At 39.1% G+C, this 26,672-nt stretch overlaps 1 protein-coding gene across 1 annotated transcript in view; it reads right to left on the bottom strand.

Annotated features, from left to right (window-relative positions):
• RGL1 (ral guanine nucleotide dissociation stimulator like 1) overlaps positions 1-26,672 on the bottom strand; it is a 106,137-nt gene that overhangs the window by 44,823 nt on the left and 34,642 nt on the right. Inside the window, exon 3 of the mRNA XM_070939279.1 lies at positions 18,649-18,857. Within this exon, the coding sequence (XP_070795380.1) occupies positions 18,649-18,857 (209 nt within the window). The remainder of the gene's footprint in view (positions 1-18,648; positions 18,858-26,672) is intronic.

The following is a 26,672-nucleotide window of genomic DNA, read 5'->3' as shown; positions in this document are numbered from 1 at the left end:
TATAAATGTCTACTCTGAAATAAACCCTTTAAGTCTTGAATAACCCCATGAGATGCAACAAAATTAATTTACAGATTAATGAATGTAAGATTGTAACCTTCCACTTGTTAAAATTTAATGAGATTATAAATGCCAGACGCCTAAATGCCGCTCAAAATCCTAGACCTATTATGACTACTCAGAAGTGATGCTTATCCAGCTAAAGTTGTCTTGCATTCCAGAAATGTAAAACTATAAATTTCATAAGTGCTGCAATAATGCTTAATACAGCTATGTGATAAGTAACCAAGAAGCCCCAGAAAAAATGGGAAGGATGAAATAACCTTATTCTGTTTTCTTCCTACAGTAGAAGAGAACCAGTTCAGTTTAATGGTTAAGGAACCAGACTAAAAACTAAAACTAAGAGAGTAGTTTCAAGGAGACTACAAGGTCTGGCTGAGTGTCATTCTTTCTCACCTCAGCTTACGTCACAGAGTTGCTGTTGTGGGGAAAATAGGAGGGAGAATTAGAGAAGTCTACCATCTTGAGTTTATAGTATTGAAGGTGGCATATAAGCAGCAATCCCATCTAATCCTTATGGTTTCACAAGTAAGGTTTCACATCTAGCTGTTTGTGGAAAAGCAACCCCAAAAGCAATTAAGACTCTCAGACAACACTATCAATCAATCAATCAATCAATCAATCAATCAATCAGAATAGAACTGGAAGGGATCTTGGAGACCCCCCTGCCCAAGCAGAAGATCCCGTATCATTTCAGACAATTGACTGTCCAATCCAGTCTCTTCTTAAAAACCTCCAGTGATGAAGCTCCCACAACTTCTGATGGCATGTTATTCCATGGGTTATTTGTCCTCACTGTTAGGAAGTTTCTTCTTAATTCCAGGTTGTTTCTTTCCTTGGTTAATTTTCATCCATTGTTTCTTGTCCTGGCCTCTGGTGCTTTGGAAAATAAGTTGACCCCTATATATCCCCACCCTGCCAGTGGTGGGTTCCGCCCAGTTCGGCCCGGTTCCGCCAAGCCGGTAGCAGTGACGATATGACGTCACCGAACCGGTTCTGCCCCCCTACCCCCCGGCCCCCGTGTTATTCTTACCTTTTATTTAGCCCCACCCCCAATCTATTGCTGCCTCCTGAGTCCCAGCTGATGGATAGAGGGGAAAAAAACTGTTTAAATTCTTGCTGTGGGGCTTCAAAGGGCCGCCCTACAGCTGATCAGTGTTAAAAGAAAACAAATGAGTAGACCGGTGCCTGCAAAAATACATGAGTAGATCAGTGCCTGCAAAATTGCAGTAGTCCAGGCAGTGCCTGCAAAATTGCAGTAGTCCAGGCTTCCCGCCTGGACTACTGCAATGCTCTCTACATGGGGCTCCCCTTGAGGAGCACCCGGAGGCTCCAGCTGGTCCAGAACGTGGCCACACGGGTGGTTATGGGAGCGGTGTGGCGCTCCCATGTGACCCCCTTCCTGCACGAGCTGCACTGGCTCCTGGTGGTCTTCCGGGTGCGCTTCAAGGTTTTGGTTACCACCTTTAGAGCGCTCCATGGCATCGGACCGGGGTATTTACGAGACCGCTTTCTGCTACCAATAGCCTCTCACCGACCAATACGCTCCCATAGAGAGGGGCTTCTCAGGGTGCCGTCAGCCAGTGTCGACTGGCGGCCCCCAGGGGGAGAGCCTTCTATGTGGAGGCGCCTACCATCTGGAACGAGCTCCCCCCAGAGATACGGAGGATCCCGGACCTGCGCACGTTTTGTCGTGCTCTCAAAACTTTTTTATTTGAGCAGGCTGGCCTGGCCTAACTCTCCTCTTTTAAATTTTTAATTCGTTTGATTTTATAAATTGGGTGTTTTAATCTGTGTTTCGGCCAAAATATTTAATAATTTTAAGGGACTTTTAATATTTGTATTATCTGTATTTTATCTTGGCTGTTCACCGCCCTGAGTCCTCCGGGAGTAGGGCGGTATAGAAATTTGATAAATAAATAAATAAATAAATAAATAAATAAATAAATAAATAAATAAATAAATAAATAAATAAATAAATAAATAAATAAATAAAAATAGGTAAATCGGTACAGCTCTGCAAACAGTTAAAAGCCTGGTAGACCAGTACCTCTGCTAAATCCTAAATAATTGTCACATGAACATCAAGCCACGCCCACAAAATAAGCCACGCCCACAGAACTGGTAGTAAAAAAAATTAGAACCCACTCCTGCACCCTGCCCTAGAGTCTCAGAAAATACCACACTCAGGATCTAGATGGGCACATCCTTCAGAGATGCATCCCCCAAATGGACTCTAAGACACTGGCTCACATTTACTGCCTGGCTGCAGAATCCTGAAGTCATGTGATCATATTTTGCCATTTTCTGATGAAAATGCCAATTAATCAAACTGGATTTGGACTTATAGCCATATTACGCAATTAACAACTATGGTGACTCACTTAGCAACTGTCATAAAATGGTTGTAAAATCAAGTCGTTATATGGTGACTACAGCGACCAAATTCTGAGTTCAATTGTGTTTGTAAACTGATGGCTACCTGTATAAATTTCATCCATGTGGCATTATCAGACAACAAAAAAACAAAAAACAAAAAACAACCCTACCTCTTCAACCTGATTTTTCATATATCTTTTTCTATTTATGTGGGGTTTTTTCAAAAGGAAGATGAATACTGTAGTAAATTTGAACTTTTGACAAGACTCCTGTAACTTAAGAATAATAATAATAAACTTTATTGTCATTGTCAGAAAACGTGTGGTCCGAGTTTTAATTGTTCTGTATCTTCTGGCAGAAGATACAGAAGGCAACAGTCCAAAAAGATTGTAAGCAGGATGGGAAGAGTCTCTGAAAATGTTATGCAACTTCCTCAAACAGTGAGATTCGAAGATGTTGTCCAAGGCTGGTAGCTGGAGTCTGATAATGTTCTGGGCAGTTTTAATGATTCTCTGTAGAGCTTTTTTGTCCGCTACAGAGCTGCTCCCATACCATGCAAGAATGCCATATGTCAGGACACTCTCAATGGTGCTGCGATAGTAGGACAGAAGTAGATGCTGAGATAGATTTATCTTCCTGAGCATTCTCAGGAAGTACGGCCTCTTCTGTGCCTTCTTCACAAGTAAGAACTGAAATAACTATAAGAACTTGCAATATTTAAAACTGAAAACATGTTTGTTTATAAGTTTTATATGAGAGCCCGTTCGGTATTTGTTAAGGCATCAGGCTAGAAACTGGGAGATTGTGAATTCTAGTCTAAGGTGACCAGATTTTAACATTGGTAAAGAGGGACATTGTGGGCGTGGCTTATTTTGTGGGCGTGGCTAGCTGGTCATGTGACTGGGTGGGCGTGGCTAGCTGGTCATGTGACCAGGTGGCCATGGCTATGTGTATAGGGTAAGGTGAACAGATTTTAACATTGGTAAGAGGGACACCATTGTGGGCGTGGCTTATTGTGTGGGCATGGCTTGGAGGCCATGTGACTGGGTGGGCGTAGCTAGCTGGTCATGTGACCGGGTGGCCATGGCTATGTGTATAGGGACTACTCAGAGGGCTGGAAAGTCATTTCTGACAGGTCCTCACACTTTTGACTGGTCCTCACACTTATGACCATCCTCACATTTATGCCCGTGCAGCATTCTTAACAACCATGTCACTCATTTCACAACTGCTTCTCTTCAACATGGTGACAAAATAGGGCAAAAATGTAAAATGTGAGGACAGTCGTAAGTTCGAGGACTGGTCAAAAGTGTGAGGACCAGTCAAAAATAACTTTTTCAGCCCTCTGAGTAGTCCATATGCACAAAAGGACTAACCAGAGGGCTGAAAAAAGTCATTTCTGACAGGTCCTCGCACTTTTGACTGGTCCTCACACTTATGACCATCCTCACATTTATGCCCGTGCAGCATTCTTAACAACCATGTCACTCATTTCACAACTGCTTCTCTTCAACATGGTGACAAGATAGGGCAAAAATGTAAAATGTGAGGACAGTCGTAAGTTCGAGGACTGGTCAAAAGTGTGAGGACCAGTCAAAAATAACTTTTTCAGCCCTCTGAGTAGTCCATATGCACAAAAGGACTAACCAGAGAGCTGAAAAAAGTCATTTCTGACAGGTCCTCGCACTTTTGACTGGTCCTCACACTTATGACCATCCTCACATTTATGCCCATGCAGCATTCTTAACAACCATGTCACTCATTTCACAACTGCTTCTCTTCACCATGATGACAAGATAGGGCAAAAATGTAAAATGTGAGGACAGTCATAAGTTCGAGGACTGGTCAAAAGTGTGAGGACCAGTCAAAAATAACTTTTTCAGCCCTCTGAGTAGTCCATATGCATTAAAGGATTACAGCAATAGAGAGGGATGAAGGAATGGAAATTAGAGTAGGAGTGAGGGTAAGAGAGGGAGGAAGAGAGGAGGAGAAGGAGAAAGAAAGAGGAAGTAGGGAGGAGAAAAAGAGGGTGGGGGGAAGAGAAAGTAAGAAGGAAAGAAAAGAGAGAGGTGGTAGGTTTGAGGAGAAAGATTGCTGTACAATAAAAAAGATGAAAGGGAAGAAAGCCAACCCCAAGCAAATATAAAGATATTAAGATAAAGAATGAATTGTTAAACTTTAAAGAATAAAAGAGAACAAATATGAATAAATAGCAATAATTAGAAACACACATACAAACATACAATGTATTTTCTTTGAACAGAATATTTGGCTGGTTCACAAATTTAAACAGCGGTTAGTCATTTCAATTAAATTTACAATTTCTATATTTCCTTTTTGCCATATTTATTCCTCATCTATTTTTTAAAAAAACCAATATTACCCTTCATCCTCATCTCTAATCTTAATCAAATTCAATTTTTCCCTTCTATTCTATATTATACCCCTTCCCATTGTCATCTATTTTTATATCCATCCTCACATTGGTTAATTATGTAATTATGTAATACAGTTGTTTAATACAAATTCAACATTTTAATATAAATCAATTAGTTATAAAACTATCTTTTTTGTATATTAATCAATATGAACATGAATATTCCAATTATTTCCATGCAATCCAATTTCTTACAAATCAATTAATTATATTTACCAATAATAATAAACCAAATAATTTCTCCCATATATTCCTCCGAACCACAACTTAACCATTTCTGCTTTCAACACAATATACAATTAATAGTATCTCAATTATTACAATTCCCTAGTTAAATACAGCTTTTTTTCCTTTGTGTTTTAAAATCTTGAACTCTCCTCCTAAATTTCCCATGTTTGCAGTTTTTCACCTACCTTTTTTGGGGAGGAAAAATAAAAATAAAAATAAATCTCTCTCTGCCTCATTTTGTCACGCTGCACCAAAGACCCTGGTTTCAGTTTCGTTTCTGAAGCTTAGCTAGGGGAAAAAAAACCTGCTTTACACTGATTGCCTGTAGGGCGGCCCTTTGAAGCCCCGGGCAAGAGTTTAAACAGTTTTTTTTTCTTCTAGCCATCAGCTGGGGCTCAAGAAAAATCGGGACTTTTTTGAAACGCCGCGGGACGCGGGACAAATTGCTCAAAAGCGGGACTGTCCCGCCAAAAGCGGGACGTCTGGTCACCTTATTCTAGTCCCGTCTTGGGCACAAAATTAGCAGTTTGCCCTTGGGCCAGTCACTTTCAGCCCTAAGAATCATGCAATAGCAAACCACTTCCAAAATCTTGTCAAGAGAAGTGTAGTGATATGTTCAGGCAGATGCCAGGACTCAAAGGCTACCCACCCTCCCCAAAAAAACTTTCATGGATATACATCAGCCAAATAAGTGAACACAAATTTAACTAAGTAAATCTAGAAAAGGAAACTGTCAGATGTAAATGCCTTATTCTCTAATATGTAAATAATGTATATATGGAACATCAGGGGTTAACTTATTACTTGAGCTTTAATGTATTCATATTTTACCACTCCCATTCCTGGCTCCGCCCCTTGTATATAAAAGGAGCCATCCTCCCCATTTTCCTTGCTTCTATCTTGAATATTCAGCGAATATAGAATGCCTATTATGATTAAAGAGAATTATATTTAAACCTATAACTTCTATTATCTTTATTGAGTCTGATCCTGAAAATATTGCAACAAGCTGGTAGCAGAGGATGGTTAATTGACTCAATAAGTAATTAAAAATGTCCAAGAAAGATAGGCCCAACACCAGGGCCTACAGCAAAGAAATAGAAACTGATCAAGAGATGATCAACGAATCCACTAATGCGATTTCGAGAGAATCCGAAGAATACACCACTGAAGAAGAAGAACTGATGAGTGAAAATAACGACCAGGAAGAAATCGAGATAGAAAATAACGAACTCAGGTCAGAAATATTAAAAATACTAAAAAGCCAAAAGAATGATGAAAGCCTCATCGCGGACCTCCAGGAGATGCTGAGGAACAGCGGAGCAGCGAGAGAGAAAAACATCATTAAAGAAAAACCCAAAGATCAAAAAACTGTGAGTGAAATGACTACTGAGAAAATAGTTGTAAAAAAGAAAAGATGTGACCCCGCGCGAAATTTTGAACGGCAGCCATCTTGGTTTCAACGAACTTCAAAAGAGAGTGAAGCAGAGCCAATCAAAACGCTCAGTTCAAAATTTCTGGCGCGAAAAACGCTATCAGACGAAGAAAGTGAAAAAGAAGTCTCAAACTCTTCAGATGAACCAAAATCAGAAAGTGAAGACGATCTAACAAAGTCTCAAGTAGAGTCAGCAATGAAAACACTTTTTGCTGCTTTTGGGCCAAGATTGAAAATTTCTAAGACATCAACGAAGAAGCAAGCAATCAAACCGACAACTCAAGACCTGCACGCTCCCATCCTGACTTCGAAAACGACGACACCCGAGCCCAGAGAGCCATGCCGATTCCGTCCTACACCGCAGACAGAATCGAGTGCCAGCACACACAAGAGAAAGAGAAGAACCGCCGCCATCACCAAAGCCCCAAAAACCGAACCAGAGACCGACTCATCTGAAGAGGAGCGGATCGAGAGAGCTGAAATGGAGAGAACCTTCCACAACGGCGCCAAAGAAGAAATGAGCAACGCGCATGTGCAAAACTACGTAGACGACCCCGAAAGACTTGAACTGGCCAGAGAACCGCGCAGACTCGTTACAAGCATCCCAATGCCGTTCTGTAATTTCCTGCACTTGAGAGACCACGGACTGCCTCAGGTTGTAAGTAATGGACAAAATAATGTGGGGAACTTACCCAGTGACTTCCCAAAACTTAGAGTTGATGGCATTAATTTACAAGAGTGGTACCAACAGCTTCAGGTTATTTTTATGAAAGAAAATTTACTATTCTTTATAACTAGTCCTCCAAGAAGACCTTGGACTTTAAAAATAGACTGTTTACATCATAGAGCATTTTTCATAATAATTTCTAGCGTGTCTCCTGCAATGTATCATAGCATCAAACCAAACCTAACTGTATCAGAAATAATTCAATGCATGTTTAATCTATTTCACAGCGATAGCGTAGCCACAACCACAAGAATGTCTAAGGATTTCTTTTCTTCTAGAGTGAAACCAGGGGTTTCTATAAGTGAACATTTGATAAATCTAAACAAAATAAGAGCTGAGCTGCAATTGAGGGGGGAAGTGATTTCAGATCAAACTATGAAAAGTGTTATTATCAATTCACTTGATCCATCATGGGATAGCTTTATGTCACACTTAGACACCATTAATTTGGGATATTTATCAATAGAAAGTCTATCTAACAAATTGATAGCAGAAGACAATTCAAGAAAAAATCGTTCCAGTAACCAAACAGAGCACAAATCTTTTAGGAAAGTAGTCTTTCAAGATAAATATAATGAGGCCTTTAGATGCCACAATTGTGGATCCAGGGAACACAGTAGAAGAGACTGTCCCAAAGTCCCAAAGGAGAGACATAGGCCAGAATATAGGAGCAAATACAATTACAGACAATCTTCCACAGATAGACACAAATATAGAAGCCCACCAAACTACAGAGAAAGTAGAGGGGGTAGAGAAAATTCAAAAGAGAGAAAATCTGGGTCACTAAATGGGCTAAATAAACAAGACAGCACCAAAACACAACAAGATGAGAACAATAATTGGCTTATTGATTCTGGTGCAACAAATCACACCACTAATAACAAAAGTATATTATCTTCATTTACAGAAGATAAGTTTGTGATAAAGGTAGCTAATCAAGAAAAGGTTCAAGTATTAGGCAGAGGAAATGTGACCTTGCCTGGTTTAGGGAAAATAGAGGGGGTATTATTAATCCCAGAAATACCTCACAACATACTAAGTGCTATAAAACTAAGCAGAGAATCTGACATCAATATAGTTTTCTCAAAGGGGAAAGCAACTATAGAAAAGAACAAAACAAATGTAGGCACTGTGATGATAAAAGGGGGTCTACCCTATCTGATAACCAAAGAAAGATGGTTACATAACATTGATTCAAATATGGAAGATTGTATTGAAGCAGATGATGAAAATGTCAGTAACAGTGACAATGATGAATGTAAAATAACTCATGATAACAAAAATACACACAATGAGAAGAAACCAAAAATAGGTAAACCAATTCATGATGAGTGTGCTCATATCTTACATAGGAAGTTAGGACATGCAAGCTTTCCTGTAGTACAAAAAATGACTGAACACGCAGAAGGTGTAAAAATAAAAAATTGTGAAAATTATTTAGAATGCTCAGTATGTAAATCCACCAAACTAAAAACCAGTCCTAGACCAAAAAAATCTAACAGATCAACTAACAATATTTTTGATTTGGTACATATGGACTTAGTTGGTCCATTAACTCCATCAATTACCTATAGAAAACGTTACTTCCTAACAATAGTGGATGATTACAGTCGCTATGGTTTTGTTTACACATTAAAGCACAAGGATGAAACCTTTCAGAAATTTAAGGAATTCTACAAACGCATAGAAACACAACATAATATCAGAATAAAACAAATTATGACAGATAGGGGATGTGAATTCATGTCTAAAGAATTCTCCCAATGGTTAAAGGATAGAGGGATGCTACATTTCACGTCCAATCCATTTTCTGCCTTTCAAAATGGGATTGCAGAGAGAAAGAACTCCACACTACAAACCATGATTAGATGCACATTAGAGGATGCTGGTTTAGGCAAACAATTTTGGTCAGAAGCCTTACATTATTCAAATTACACTCAAAATAGAACATGGTCCAGTATTGTGAATAAGACACCATATGAGGTGATGTACAATAGAAAACCTAAATTAGCACACATGCACATATTTGGAGTTACTGCAGACGTGCACATACCTAAACAATTGAGGAGAAAGGGAGAAAACGTATCCAGGAGATTAAGATTCATGGGATACGAAACTGGAACCAAAGGGTACAGATTCATCGATAATAATAACAAATTTATAGTATCCAGAACAGCTGTGTTTCATGAGCAGGCCAATTGGTCTAAGTTGCACCTTAATGAAATTTTTCCTAATAAAAGCAAAGATAATATATCTTGCGAGGAAGGAACAACAGAAAATCAAAATATTAACAAAAGTAAGAACAAAACCAAAACTTGGACAAATAGTCAGCATAAAATAAAGACAGACACATTAACAAAAAAGGAAGCCAGATATTTGCATGACAACCATAGCAAACCTGAAAGAAATATTAGAAATAATAGAAACCAAATACCAAATAAATACAAAGATTATATTATGCATATGGATGGAGAACAAATAACACCTAATACATATGAGGAAGTATTGAAACTTCCCCGTGAAGAAAGAGAAAAATGGGAACTAGCTATGGAAAAAGAAATGAAAAGTTTACAAGGATTAAATGTATTCACACCTGCGATCGCACCTAAGGATAAAACAATTATAGGTACCAGGTGGATTTATAAAATTAAGAATTTAGAAGGAGGTAATACCTTATACAAGGCCAGACTAGTTGCACAAGGTTATGCACAAAAATATCCAGAAGACTATACTGACACATATTCACCCACAGTGAGAACAGAGAGTGTCAAAACAGCTCTTGTAGTAGCATCTGCACTCAATCTAGACGTGTTTCAATATGACATACAGACTGCATACTTACATGCAAAATTAGATAAGGAAATATATGTAAGAGCACCACACAGTCAATACACTAATAAGAACGAAATTTGGTTACTAAATAAGAGTCTGTACGGATTGAAGCAATCTGGCAAAAGATGGTACGATTGTTTGGTAAAAGTGCTAAAGACCATGGATTTCAACGCCACCACTGCTGATAACTGTTTCTTTGTAAAAAAGAGTAATGATCATATTGAATTTGTATTAATTTATGTGGATGATATTTTATATATTGGAAAGCATAAAGAGAGCAGGGAAATCTTTGTAAATAAGTTAAACGAACACTTCTCATTGAAATCACTAGGTAGAGTGAATAAATACCTTGGTGTACAAATTAACAAAACAAAAAGGGGATTCAAACTTACTCAAAAAGATAAAATCATTGAACTCCTAAACAAATGTAACTTAAATAATGCCAAAACATGTGACACACCTATGCAAACTGATTTTCTTAGAAACAATGATGAATCTTCCCCTGAGTTTAAAGACAACACATTTTACAGATCAGTTATAGGTTCACTCCTTTATATATCTAATTGGACTAGGCCAGATATTGCATTACCTCTCAATTTATTGTCAAGATATGTTAGCAAACCAACCTTGTATCATTGGGAAGCTGTCAAAAGAATTTTAAGATATCTGAAAAGTACATTAGATTTTTGTTTAATATTGGAACCCAATAATGACAAAGAACCAAAAATTACTTGTTATGCTGATGCAGATTGGGCTGGTGATACATCATGCAGAAAGAGTACCTCTGGTTATGTTTTTCTATTAAACGATTGTCCAGTTTACTGGTATACTGGTAAACAAGAACTGGTAGCCACCTCTACCACAGAAGCAGAATATGTTTGCTTGTCTAAAGCTGCAAATAACCTTGTATGGTTCAATGATTTGATCACAGATGTTTGGAAGAAACCTACTTTACCATTTATTATGCATGAAGATAATAAAGCGGCCATTGAAATTTCTAGATCCGATGCAATTGGACAAAGGTCCAGGCATATTGATATAAAATTTAAGCACGTGAGACAACTATCTCAAGACGGATTCATCAAAGCAATACATTGTGATACTTCTGAACAATTAGCTGACATATTAACAAAACCCTTACCTTCTAAACAACACAAATATTTAACTTCTAAATTATATGTATTATATTGTCCTGAATCTGAATGTAACTGGTGTTGTATAACGAACCGGCATTTAGAGGGGGATTTGTCAGATGTAAATGCCTTATTCTCTAATATGTAAATAATGTATATATGGAACATCAGGGGTTAACTTATTACTTGAGCTTTAATGTATTCATATTTTACCACTCCCATTCCTGGCTCCGCCCCTTGTATATAAAAGGAGCCATCCTCCCCATTTTCCTTGCTTCTATCTTGAATATTCAGCGAATATAGAATGCCTATTATGATTAAAGAGAATTATATTTAAACCTATAACTTCTATTATCTTTATTGAGTCTGATCCTGAAAATATTGCAACAGAAACATTATGAATAAGAAATATGCTGAGAACAGATTCTAACAATGGATAACTGGATACTTTTCCTTTCCTTTCCTTTCCTTTCCTTTCCTTTCCTTTCCTTTCCTTTCCTTTCCTTTCCTTCCCTTCCCTTCCCTTCCCTTCCCTTCTTTCCTTTCCTTTCCTTTTCTCATCTCAAATTCATGACTGAACAGTATATGTTTTAAAACATAAAATATAGGGGGAAAAACAGCAGAAAAACAAAACACATAGAAACAGCAGCTGGAGTAAAAACAGACTTATAACAAATAAGCAAATTTTGACTGAAAAGACCCTCTCCTTCCCCTTTTCCCAACTGCAGCTATCCCCATTTTCTTTTGCTTGAAAGCCCATCATTCCCATCTGTTGTTCTGTTGAACACAGAATGCCATCAACAAAAACATCCAATTAGATTTCAGTGTTTACCTGATTTTCATATATTTTCTCTCTCTAGTTACTGGATAGCCTGCCTATAAATCTCTTCATTTGCTGATGCTTATTTTAAATATTACATATCTCTTGATTCTTTTATTGCCCATCTTTTCTCCCCCTTTTTTCTGCTATGTAGTGGTTCTTATTTTCCAGCAGGAAATAAAACTTCATGATATTGTTTGGTTGTAGTTATTTTATATTTGCTGTCTTTATTATGCTTCTCTCTCTCTCTCTAAATCCTAGTGTTTTTTTTGTTTGTTTGTGTTTGTATCTTCATGTTCCTTACTGCTGAAATCCCCTGCTTCCCGAGATCAAAACCTCATCAAATTCTGCTGTTTAAATTCCACTAGAAGAAATTTTTGTTTTCCCTGGTTGCTACCCCTTATGAGAATTCTCTATTTTTTTGTATCTTTTTCCTTTTTTAAAAAAAATTATAAGCTTTTTTAGAATTGTAAAAAAAAAAAATACTGTGAAAAATGAGGCAAAGTTCACTATTTGAAGATAGTTTAGAAATAATGTACTCAGTTATTATTACTACCATATTTCTAGAAATAATCTTAGATCTATATCACTTTGGCAGTTGTTGAAATTTAAGTCAAGTCGTATCAATCAAATCCAACTTTATTACAGTCACAGAAATCTCATTTACCTTGATTTCACTTCAGTTGCTATGTCAAACATAAGCACACATGATCTCAGTGCATCTTTAATGAAAATGTCCCACCTACCCACAACCACTAAATTAAGAAAAGGTCTACATTTAATGTTTTTAAATTCTTATTTCTCGTGTAGAATGTTGCAGTAGGGAAGGCAAGGATGCAAAATAATTTGAGCCAGCCTTTTCTGTTTGTTTTTTAGGTTCTTTTTAAAAGCTTACATGGGCATTTTCATATGCATCCTGCTTCAAAATGATAAGATTAATTAGAAATTTGGGGGAAGGAGCAAAAAAAGTAAGGCCTCCTGTGCATTTTTCACGCTGATTTCATCATATATGCATTGCAATTGTAGCATCCAAACTGTATTTGAGAGTTTAATGGAGGGAACAGAAGCTTGCTTCATAAATCTGTATTTCTTTCAGCCAAATTTCCCCCCAAAAATGACTCTTGAAGTTGATTACTTTTTTTTGGGGGGGGGAGGCAGTGGGAAAGAGATAATTAAATATATCAACATCTCAAAAAACAAAATATAGCAAAGAACTAAAAATCAGAAAACTTTTGAGGAACAGCTTATAAATGACAGAGCAAGGAAATCTCTCTCTCCAAAATTACCTGACATATGATCTGTGTTGCAGTCAAGGCCAAGTTAAGTTAGTATGGGCTAACTCATCCACAACACAGAGATTCTATTCACACAATAACAAGAGTAATAATAATAACAATGTCTATCACTTTTTCTGGTATGTCATGTCTTCACTATTTTAGAAATGCAGCAGTGGTGAGTTTCAAAATTTTTTACTACCAGTTCTATGAGTGTGGCTTGGTGGGTGTGGCATGGCTTGATGGGCATGGCTTGGTGGGCATGGCAGGGGAAGGATACTGTAAAATCTCCATTCCCACTCCAGGGGGAGGTTACTGCAAAATCCCCATTTCCTCCTGATCAGCTGGGACTTGGGAGGCAGAGAATAGATGGGAGCGGGACCAGTCAGAATTTTTACTACAGGTTCTCCAAACTACTCAAAGTTTCTGCTACCGGTTCTCCAGAACTGGTCAGAACCTGCTGAAACCCACCTCTGCAATGCAGGTAATCCTTATTTAGTGATACTTTACCATGGTAATTTAAAAAAGCAACTTTATGACCAATCCTCCTATTTACAACTTTCACAGGTCTGTTAAGCAAAGGAAATAATATCATAAGCACAGCTGAGATTTCACTTAGTGATCACTTCACTTAACAACTGAGTTGCTGGTTCCAACTGTGGTTGTTAAACCAGGACTACCTGTAGTAGTAATATTCATAAGCTACCTGTGTAACTTTCCCGACTAAAGAATAAGATTAAAATTCAGGAAATTGTAAAGAAGGAAGGAAATGCATTTTTAATTTTCTGTCTCCAATAGTAGAAAATATGTGCTTAGTTGTTTGCTTGCAGATGTTTCATTACCCATCTAGGTAACACCATCAGTGCTGCACTAGTCACACTAGTCACATTGCTGTTATTTAGTTGAGTAATGAAACATCTGCAAGCAAACAACCAAGCTCAGAGAGTACCAAGGCCTTTACAAATTACTATCTGTTCACATATTCCTGCATTTGTTGGTCATATGCAGAAAACCCACAGAGGGAGAAAGACTGACAACCATCAATAAGACTCCAGCATTCCTGCATTTGGTCACTTGATTAGCATGTTAAAGAAGGACTTGGGATCGTTTGCTTCCAAGAAAAGATGAATACAACATTTTATCCATAATATAGATTTCATCGACTGAGTATGGGCAAATATAATGTATTTAAATTCTGCATTTGCACCAAAGTACTAGGCTTATAAACAGGGGCTTCAAAAATTTTAGCAAGGGGTTCTCTGCCCAATTGCTGGGTGGGTGTGGCCTTAGTGGGCATGGCCTAGTCGGCCTCCTGCACCATGGCGGGGGGGTTACTTTTGCCCTCCCCGGGCTCTGGAGGCTTCCCTCGAGCCTCTGGGAGGGCCAAAATGGCCTCCCCAGGCTCCGGAGGCCCTCTGGAGGCCAGAAATGGGCCCATTTCCTGAACTTTTTCCCCCTGAACTTCTGGTCGACCTGTTTTTTGCCCTCCCTGAGCCTTAGTGCACATCCAATGGGCTGTGTGGACTCCTGGGTTGGGTGGGGTGGTATAGGGGCCAGCCAGGAGTGGGATTTGGGGGTTCTCCAAACTGCATAGAATCTTAGCTAGAGGTTCTCCCAAACCCTTGCAAACCCCCAGCAGCCCACCCCTGCTTATAAATCACTGTGGGTATTGGTTCAACCCAGTGGTGAAATATAAAATTTGTTACTACTGGTTCTGTGGGCGTGGCTTGGTGGGGGGGGTAATGTGACTGGGTGGGCATGGCCAACTTTTTTTTTTTTTTTTACTTTTAAAAGCATTTTTTCTACAACCTCTTTGGCTGAAGAGGTTGTAAAAAAATGCTTTTAAAAGGCTCTGACGATCCCAGCTGAGTTGCCTGATGGTCAGAGGCTTTTGTTTTCTTTTAAAAGCATTTTTTTTTCTCCATAAATATTTGAGCATTACAGAGGAATTATTTAAAAGGGTATTGCTTCTGAAGTTATGTTCAATTGTCAGATTAGGAAATATATATATTCTAAAAATGGCTGAATAAATTACAGGGAAATTAAATAATAGCAAGGATACCTAGTGGCCAGAAAAAAAAAAAACCCTGTGTCTAACACAGGACACACCTCCAATGTTTCCAAAGCATCAGCATTTTTAATTTTTATTTTTTTAATTTTATTTTTTTATTATTTATTTATAAATAACCCAAGGCAGCAAACATACCTAATACTCTTCCTTCTATTTTCGCCACAGCAACAAACTAGTAAGGTGAGAGAAAATGATTAGTTCAAAGTCATCCAGTTGGCTTTTATGCCTAACGTGGGACAAGAACTCAGTCTCTCGGTTTCTAGCCTGAGCCCTTAATTACTAGACAGCTGACCAGTTACAGTTCAGCCTTACGGTGAATTAGCTTCTTAGAAATCTGTCTAAATTAGTTTCTTCCCTAAGCAATACTTCTAGAGAAATTTATATACAGTATCTGTATGAGTGTCTCTACTTCTTGATTAGGGAAGCTGATTTCCCATTACAAAGCCTGACTTCCTAACCCATGATTTGCAAACATGACTTTGCTTGTCAGAAGCTGTCTGGGAAAGTTGCAAATGGCAATCAAATGACCCCAAGATGCTGCAGGCCTTGTAAATACATGCTGCTCACCAAGTGCCCATGAATTTCAATCATGTGACTGTGGGAATGCTGCAACGGTCATAAGTGTGATGACCAATCAGAAGTAACTTTTTTCAGTGCATTGTAATTTTGAATCACCGCTAAATGAATGGTTGTAAATCAAGGACTACCTGTACTGAATCTTTTATAGATTTCTCTATTGATAGGAATAACCTCAACTGCTGATGAGAACTAGAATTTAGTTTTATTTGTGGAATGTATTTTCCAACCAATCTTAAAACACTGCTTCACTGCATTTCTTAATTGCAAACAACCCCCATCCCGAAGTTCACTCTAAGCCCTCCAGTTTGTCCCCAAAGCATTCCAAATCACAGCTGGTAGATAGGTTCCTGCCCTGTTACTGGAAGAGTGCTTCTCTTTTCATGTTTCCATTGACACTCCTTAAACTCCCATCTGAAGGGAGTGAACATACTACTATATATAGCTTTGTGTTTTATGAAAGTGCTGGATTGATAGTCTGCAAACTGATGTTCTTTGTTAAACTACAAAGCAAGAACAACAATGCACAGCTGCAGTACAAGCTGCCTTCTGCCACCCCCGATCCTGTGCCTCAGTCAGTCAGCCTGAGTAAGGCAAATTTGCCCACAGGAAGTTCAAGCCTTATCAGGACAACATAGAGACAGCTCCTGTTGCTTTGCAATGCACTTTCGGGAAAACAGAAAGTTTCCACAGAGGAGCCATCCTTACCAGAGAACTCTTTGATAATATTCGTATGCTTGTTGATACTTGTTTTGTTTTTAAAGTAACTTTCAGTTCTTGTTTTACAATACAAACCATGGGAAATCACATGAGTTATGCAAAAAAAAAAAAGCAAAGCAGGCAATAGAAAGAAGTTACTTTAGTTACCTTGGCCAGAAAAGTTATTTCCTTGCAAGGACAAAGTTAATATTGTAAGACAATACAGTTATCTTTTCTTCCATTGTTTAGAAGACACTGATTTTCAAAACAATCCTGGCAGAAAGTAAAACAGGAGACAGAAGTTCTACCCTAAATATAACAAGATTTCAGCTTCATAGTAACTTAAAAAAAATAAGTACGGTGAAATCATTATGAGAATGAAAAGTTCTCTCTCTCTCTCTCTCTCTCTCTCTCTCTCTCTCTCTCTCTCTCTCTCTCTCACACACACACACACACACACACACACACACACACACACACACACACACACTCTTCTCCATTACCACAATTCCTTGGGAAAAGACAAAGAATAAAATGTGATGGCGCCCAATGATTTCATTTTTTTAGTGTTAAGTGTAAAAAAACTTACTTTATCACACTGATGGCTTTGCTGGACTTGCCTTTTAAGAACTCATTGTATTTTCTAATTGAAATCAGGCAACAATGCTTTAGCAATCAATGGTACATTCCAGTCTTTCCTAGCTTAATGCCTTCCAGGTGTGTTGGGATGACACATCCCCAGGAATTAAGGACTCCTGCCAGGGTTGATTTCTGTGTAGAGTTGCCTAATGGATGGAGCTATCCACAGCCTCACATGGAATAAGGCACAAGTGTCAAACTCGCAACATCACGTTGTTGTCACCTGATGTATCACAACTTTTTTCCCCTTTGCTAAACCAGGGGTGGGCGTGGCCAGTGTGTGATGCATCCGGCCCCCAGGCCACGAGTTTGACACCCCTGAAATAAGTTAAAGTCCCCACTGATTTATGAGAAGGAGAGTGATTTGCAAAATAAAGGTGTCATTCACTCCTATACTGTTGTACTGTGATAACATTGCCATGAACCAGAAGCTCGAGGTACGTTCTGGATGTAGTGCAGAGGATAAGTTAAAATAATCAATTTACTACTAATTATTTCTGGAAAAAATTGGGCATAATGAATCAAGAAAGTTTGAGGACCTCTGCCTAATTCACTATTTAATCAATGATACTTAAACATGTTACATTTATTGAAACCAGAAATTTGGATTATGTTTGCAAATCTGTCTACAACGATCTATTGAATTCATTGGCATGAAGTTTCAGACATTTTTAAAAAATAAGGACATAGAATAAAGATGGATGTCTAAAAATGGAGAGAAAATATTACATATAAAAAGACAGACATATAGATTGATTCAGCATTAAAGCTGCATTCTAAAACCAAACCTATTTTCTGTCTTCTTACTATTCAAAGAACAAGAACTCTGTATTTTCTTTGAGGAATAAACATTGAGATACTTGAGATGCTAAATATTGCATAGTGTTAAATTCCCACTGTGAATTCATACTGGGAACAGAATAAGACACAGATTTGATTACGAAACTGGAATAGCAAATGACAGACCTTTACTTTTAAAATCAATGTTCAGAACCAAACCCTAATCTACCAACGTTGCAGCTCAGCATAATCGCTTGAAACACACCATTGTTTTAAACAACTCTTATATTAATTAATTTATTAAATGATTGAAATGTACTTGAATATTAATAGCTCAGGTTGGTAGCTGGGCTGTTGGTTTGAGCTCTGATCTTGGCAATTTGGTTGCAAACGTTTCATCCCCATTCGAGGAGACATCGCTAGTGTGCTTTGAATTGTGCTAGTCTGTCCGAGCACTGGCCTTTAAATACCATTTTATGTGATGCAAATTGGTGAATGTTGTTAGTTCAAAAATATCTGAACAATTTATAAAATATATATTCTTTCTTCATAGCTTACCTATCAAGGAGCAATTCCAGAACTTCCTTTGTAGATGCAAATCCTCGGTATGTTGATAGAAATATGCTGATGTAGGTGAAGTCATTGTCTCCAAATGCTGTCAATAGGTTCTCCACAAGCTTCTCTAGAGTACCTGCCTTTATTGTCCTGATCTTACAGGTTTCATATTGGCTGACAGTGTGTCCTGGAGGAAGTTGGTCCCCTTCAACCTGGGTTAATAGACAAATTATGGGGGGAAAGGGGGGGAATTAATAAGCTCTTATTGGTAGAAATAACACTGCCACACAATATCTTTTCAGGGGTGATGAAATGGTTTGAAGTTTTATAGCTTTACAAAATAGAGCTGGTACTTGAAAACACCTGGAGAAGTGAAACCACAGAGCAGCTAGGTTCATACAGTGAAGCAAACAACAAATAATGAAACAAATAGACTAACTGAAACATCTTTTGATCATTATGAATTCTGAGAGATCTAATTTGGACTCTGCAGATTTTGTGGGTCAGAGGATGTAGGATAACAGTTGACTAAGGAAGGGTCAACAGCTTTCAAGGGCTGTATACCCTCACTAATCCGCTGTGATTCAAGATGAGTTTAAGAGAGCAGATGGGTTTGTAGCAATTACATTAACTTCCTTACCATTTAGCAACATTCCTACCTGAGCTGCTTAATTCCATCCACACATATATTTTACATCTCAGAATGATAAAGAACTTCGCTCAACATCGCAAAGCTTGAAACCAGGCGGAAACATTTTAATCATGATTTTTCTTTTCTTGAAGAGCTAAGTTTTCCCCAAGCTTTCTTTCTTCTTTTTAAAATAAATCTAGGAGTTTATTATTTTACCATGATTCTAGGCATCCCAGGTTTCACCCCCAAATCCAAGATAATCCAAATAAACCTATGGTTGCAATGTTACATTCCTCCCTTGTTTGTATTTCAGGGATCAGACACTATTGTACTTTCTAGTTTCATTCTTGTTGTTAAATTACTAGCAGGCATTTTTTTATCTCCAGTGGTTCAGCATAGTAAGATCTCATTTCAAAAAATTAGATGGATAAGGAATCTGCATTGCAATGAATTATGAAAGAAAAAAAGTACAGAGAACCCTAATCCATTAATAGGATGGTGTAGAGTATTTCATCAGATAAAAGCAATTATTCTATAGTCATAACTAATTTGAATATGTGCAAAAGAGTTATATTATTTTTCTACAGGAATCAAAGATAACTTAGAAGATCAGGCATGAAAGACTTTCAAAAATTCCTCATTCGGAATAAATAAAATGTCATTCTAAGTCTGCAGAAGACAGTCTTCCACATTTAAGCATCTAGCAAAATGAGCTCACAACTTCCAGCTCACTGAAAACTAGTAACAGAATAACAAAATAGCAGAGTTGGAAGGATTCTTGGAGGTGTTCTAGTCCAACCCCAGTAATGTGATGGCATGACCTGGCCCATAAATATAGGGAAATGAAGAAGTCAATACTTCACCAAACATTAGGAGGCAGAGCTAGCATTCTGCAGTAGTATCTTTCATCTGTCTTTACTTTAAAAAAAAAAAAAAGCCACAACTTTTGTTTGTGAAACAAAATTTCGGTATGCATATCTTAGTGAAATATATATATTTCAATATATCTGTATCATATAGCAGGGATGATTGTGTGTGTGTGTGTGTGTGTGTGTCAGACACAGTAATTAAATGTATGCATAAAGATGAATCTATAAAGAAGCTGACCTGGCATATGTATCGCTGAGCCAAACCACATGGGCAGCTGTTCATATAAACAGCTAACCATGAGGCTAACTTTGTGTGCAAATTTGTTTTCCAGCAATGTAGTTTCCACAAAGATAATGAATAAACCAGTCTGGGAAGATGGCAACTGAGAACAAAAGAGGAAAGAAAGGAAGAAAAAAAGGAGTAGATAAGTAGTTAGGCAATATCTAGGGGTTGAGACATTTAATTTTTTTTCATATTTTTTTCATAAAATTATTTTTTAGATTTGATTACAAGAACGTACTCCTAGAAACGGGACACATATGTCCATTCCTTTAGTGTAATAGATTCTGGAAAAGAAATGTTATCAGGCAATATTTTAAGGCAGTGAGGTCTAGAAGACACAAACAATCTCTCAAGAGAAGACCCATCACTAGCACTTAAGATTATGAAGAGCATGCATGCATATGTTATAAGAGAGAAATCCAACTGAGAAAAGCTCAAAGACCTCACTCTTGTTTATTCTCCAATTTCTGCCACAGCATCAAGATGGTACGGGTCCAGTGAAAGGGCCTTTTCCATTCCTCTGAAATACAGTCACTATTGTATGCAAATGTATGAATTTGATGTAATTGTAAAAAGTGCAGAGCTACTTTCCATGCTTGTTTTTATGGCAAAATGAGAAAAGCAACGTGAAAGATTTTCACACCCTTTCACCATAAAAGCATAGAACACAGCTTTCCACATTTTACAATTATGTGCAAATTCATACAACTATTATCTCTGCTTAATACTTCAAAGAGCACCAGTAATTCTCTCTTTGTTTATTAATTTTTATTCTGTCAAAGTTGAGGGGGAAAGGATCTCGGCTCCAGTCAACAGGCAGGCATCCAACCTGAAGCAGATTCTAACAAGCAATAAGAAATAGGACAATGGTGCTAACATGGGGATCGGTCCCTGCAGGAAATCCAGATGTCTATTTGCCTCCACATCTACACCAACAGCACTCACAACCGCCCCAACAATTTCATATACAAAATTAAAAGCCTTCACATGCTTTTCCTCCAATGTAATATGCCACCAACTGCCAACAATCCTCCTCTGGATTCTATGTAGGACAAACAAGGAAACTTTGTACAAAAGAATTAAAAGACACAAGTTTGACATCAGGGCTCAAAAACAAGGACAACATAATATCAGAGCATTTCAGCTCCTTACAAGAGGACTTTCTATTGTAGACTTCAAAAGTAACCATTTTGGAAAAAATTAACACCACCATCAAATGAGATTCATTCACATATCTCAAAGGTTTTCAGGCAATTTCAGAACCTCTCAACAAATACAATGGGTTTGTAACACATTACAATTGTGAATTTATAAGATACTTGTACTCTCTTGCACATGTAACCTGTGTCTGCATAACCTGTCTTCTCCTCCCTTCCTCCCACCTCATCCTAATTTAAATTTAAATATACAAAAGTATGAAGGCTATTGCTTGACGCATTGTAAGCCGCCCTAAGTCTCCGGAGAAGGGCGGCATATAAATCAAACAAACAAACAAACAAAAAAATCCACAACAGCCCAGCCATCCCATGCATCTAATGAATGCCTTTTGGTAAAATGTATTAGTCTGAAAAAGTGCTTCCCCCCACCCCCCAGCTTCCCAGTAATTTTTACTGCAGACAGTCATGATTACTGCAGCAGAGACAGGAATTAAGATTCCTTCTTTGCATGTCACAATCTCCATAAAATTTATCAAGCCATTAGGTCTGTGATTAAATGTGTATGCAACTAACCTGTGAGATTTTTTTCTTCTTCTGTATCTTATCCCTATTTTTCTGTATTTCTTCTCTTTGTAGAAATAAAAATCATAATGTGGCTTTAATACTGATGCCCAGAGTCACTGAAAGTGAGTGGGTGGCCATATAAATCTTCTAAATAAATCAATCAATCAAATAAAAACATTCCAATAAGCTTTTGATATACTTCATCCTACATTCCCATTTAATTCATTAGTTCCAGTTTATAACTTTGTCCAGTAATGCTTGGTAGTTAGCAGTTAGAAATAGCACCCGACCCGCCCTATGCATGCACCCCAAAATGCCAATCAGAATTCTAGTTACCAAACCTGGTTATTTATTCAGGGTCAAACAGAAACTTGAGTAAAGCTCTTCCCGAAAGTATTCAGACTTGGGCTTTGATGGTTCTCTAGAGGAAAGGAATGCTACAGTTGTGGGGGAGACATTAAAAATGTTTCCTTGCATTTGTGTGCTTAAAAAAATAAAAGTACATTTTATCAGCTACCAACAACAATATGCTTGAAGTCATTTGAAGGAACATCTAAGGCATAATTTTGGTCTGCGTTATTAAAGCAGTTCTGCCCCCAAATTTTTAAGAGAGCCTTGGCAGGCAACCATTCAATAACACTGACTTGTGGAATAAGACACGGCAGGCTGAGTTAGCACGCTAACAGGAAACAGCTCAATCTGGATTCAATCAGAGACTGTCTCTTTTCTGACATGATTCCTGAAAACAAGAGGGGATTTTGGGGTTTGCTTCTTGGCCAGCTGTCCACCTACAAGTAAACCACATTGATTGCTTTTCAAAGGGCACATCTATAGCTGAAGGGCAATTTTCCATCAGCAGGACTTAAGAATGAAGAACATATGATACCTCCTTGAAGGTCAAGAAAACTCATGTTGTTTTTGAAGGATTATCTTCTTACTTTCACATTTCAGTGTTATTTAACTCAAAGTTCCATGGAAATGCTCTTCACCTGTTATGTGTTTCTACTATTCCAAATCAGTATCTAGAATGTGGGTTTTTTCAGTGCCTTCAAGTCAGTCTTGACTCCTGGCAACTGTCTGGAGAAGTCACTGGAATTTTCTTGGCAATAATTTGAAAGTGGTTTGCCTTTGCCTCCTTCTTAGGGCTGAGAGAGAGAAACTGGCCCAACATTACCTAGCTGACTTTGTCCCTAATGTGGAACTTGTCTCCCTGTTTCTAGTCTAGCTTTAACCACTACACCAAATTGTCTCAACTTTTCCAATAGTGGGTTAAAATATCTGGTAAACATTTAATATGCTTTTTAAAAGAGTAACTACAACTCTCTTGCAACATTTTGTCCTTAAAATAATGTGATAGGAATATGTAGGCTACTCAGTTCTCCAAGAACATATCAGGACTGACAGCTTAGAGCTAAGCTTTTTTTTCCCCCTGGAGGCTATTTTTTACATTTTTCCTAACTTTTCTGACAATCTAATGCGTTGGAAGGTAGACAATCTAATCCAATCTAATGCATTGGAAGGTAGACAGAAGGGTATATCAGAAAGAGGGGGTAAAAGGAAAGAAGCATATTATAAAAGATCAGGTAGCTCTGCCAACTTTTCCTTTTGCTTTTTCCACTCTACTATAACTTTCATGTGGTCTGTCCCAATATATTACTTCCCATGAGAATGTGGTGTTTAGCAGTAAAAAGGTTGCCAGCTCTAAGTCTATATAATTATAAGAAAGATATATAGTTACAGGTAATCCTTGAGTTACATCCACAATTGGGACCCGAATGTCAATTGTTGAGCAGAGCAGTCATTAAGCAAGACAGCCTGTGACTTCTTTAGTCAATGACTGCAATTCCAACCTTCCCTGTCATTAAGTCATCGAAGTCTCAGCTAAAGAGCTCAGAGTGCCTCAGGGATGTGGGGGAGACAGTAGGAGGTTTGATGCAGGCTGCATGTGAGTATGTCTCTGCTCAGAAGCTGAAAATCCTCCCCGCCAAAAAAAAAGATTTTAAACCCCTGAACAGAGACATACTCATATGTGGCAGTATGTGCCAGCCCCCAATTCCCATGAGGCATGTCACATTCTTTAGCTTACTATGCTGCCTCACCATTCAGGAGCTGAAAATCCTGCTTTAGTTCCCAGTCTAATCAAGAGGGTCTGACTAAAAGAGCTGCCTTTTGAAGGATTTCAGCTTCAGGCCAATCCAAGCATATATGGAATTGAAATCCTTCGGTGAGTAGTTTTTCGCTCTGGGGGTTGGCTGAACAAGCTGCCTGTCAAGAGATTTCAGCTCTATGACTGTTTGGATTGGCCTGGAGCTGAAATCCTTCAGCAGGCAGTTCTTTCAGCCAGCCATCAAAGAAGAGAGGGAGTTCTCTCAGGAGGCGGCAGTAGCAGCTTGAAGGTTTTCCTGCTGGCTTCCCCATTAAGCTTCTGGGGAAGCCAGCAAAGAAGATTGAAAACAAAGAGCACATGGTCATGGGGTACTTGGCAACCATTTGCAAGTGCAAACAGGTTGCAGAACACAAGTGCATGATCACATGTGATGTGTTATGTGTGTCTGTGTGAAATGTTTTATAAAAGTCAGAAGTGTTTTACAGGCCACAAAGCAACCTTTCTGAGGCTGTTTTTTTTATTTATTTATTCATTCATTCATTCATTCATTCATTCATTCATTCATTCATTCATTTATTTATTTCATGTATTTATATGCCGCCCTTCTCCAGAAGGACTCCAGCCGGCGAACACAAGTTAAAAACATGTACAACAAAATCCCATTTTAAACCAAATTAACTAATAGAATCAGAGTCAGCCTATTTGCTTGAACAGCCAAGTCTTCAGGTCCCGACGGAAGGAGCGGAGATCAGGGGCCATCCGGAGCTCGGTAGGCAACTCATTCCAGAGGGTAGGAGCACCCACAGATACGCCCTACCCCTGGGTGCCGCCACACAACATTGGCTCACCGTTGGAACTCTGAGGAGAGCAGCCCTATGTGAGCGAACAGGACGGTGGGAGGCAGGCAGGAGAAGGTCCTGCAAATATCCCGGACCTAAGTCATGTGAGCCTTGATAGTACAGTGGTCTACGCACCCTGTTATTAACACAGCTGCCTGCAATTTCTGCTGGTTTGAATCTCTCCAAGGCTCAAGGTTGACTCAGCCTTCCATCCTTTCTAAGGTAGGTGAAATGAGGACCCAGTTTGTGGGGGCAATAAGCTGACTTTGTATAAAATATACAAAAGTATGAAGGCTATTGCTTAACGCATTGTAAGCCGCCCTGAGTCTCCGGAGAAGGGCGGCATATAAATCAAATTAAAATAAAATAAAATAAATAAATGTAGGGCCTTATAGGTGAGAACCAGCACCTTGAAGCGGACCCGGAGAACCACTGGTAACTAGTGCAGCTCAAGCAGGAGAGGTGTTATACGGGAGTAACGAGGGGCTCCCGTAACAACCCGTGCGGCTGTATTCTGGATCAGCTGGAGTCTCCGGGTGCATCTCAGGGGCAGGCCCATGTAGAAGGAATTGCAGTAATCCAAGCGGGAAGTAACCAGGGCATGAGTGACAGTGCGAAGGTCATCTCGGTCCAGGAAAGGGCACAACTGGCGCACCAGGCGAACCTGCGAAGGTCCCCCTGGTCACGGCTGTCAGGTGGTCTTCTAGGGACAGCCGAGCATCCAGGAGGACACCCAAGTTGCGAGCCCTATCACCGTGGGCAGGTTTTTCCCCACCCATCAAAAGTGATGGAGCCTCTGAAATCTGAGATGCCGGCATCCACAGCCATTCAGTCTTGGAGGGGTTGAGTCTGAGTCTGTTTCTACCCATCCAGGCCCGCACCGCCTCCAGGCAACGGGACATCATGGAAAGGGCATCGCTGGGGTGGTCTGGGGTGGAGATGTATAACTGGGTATCATCAGCATATTGATGATACCTCACCCCGAAGCCATGAATGATCTCACCCAGCGGCTTCATATAGATGTTAAAGAGCAAGAGGGAGAGAACCGACCCCTGAGACACCCCACAATTTAGGGGCCTCGGGGTGGACCTCTGCCCCCCCGCCCTTACAAACTGCAAGTGACCTGAGAGGTAGGAGAACCACTGTAAAACAGTGCCTTCCACCCCCAACCCCACAAGTCGCTGCAGTAGGATACCATGGTCGATGGTATCAAAAGCCGCTGAGAGGTCAAGTAGGACCAGGATAGAGGAACAACCACCATCCCGAGCCCGCCAAAGATCATTCAGCAGAACGACCAATGCCGTTTCCGTGCTGTGCCCGCATCGGAAGCCCGATTGGTACGGGTCTAGGTATTCCGTTTCCTCCAGGATCTGTGGGAGCTGTTGCGCCACCACAGTCTCAACAACCTTTGCAATGAAGCGAAGATTGGAGACAGGATGATAGTTATTAAGTGAGTCTGGATCCAGGGAAGGCTTTTTGAGGAGAGGTCGAACCACCACCTCCTTAAGAGAGGCAGGGAAGACCCCCTCCTTCAACGAAGCATTGACAATTGCCTGGATCCAGTCTCTAGTCACCTC

This window comes from Pituophis catenifer, unplaced genomic scaffold, assembly GCF_029215685.1.
Source record: "Pituophis catenifer annectens isolate HBS135680 unplaced genomic scaffold, rPitCat1.0.hap2 SCAF_3, whole genome shotgun sequence".
Taxonomy (NCBI): Eukaryota; Metazoa; Chordata; class Lepidosauria; order Squamata; family Colubridae; genus Pituophis; species Pituophis catenifer.
The sequence above is the reverse complement of the archived record's forward strand: the minus strand, read 5'-3'. Positions and strand labels throughout refer to the sequence as shown.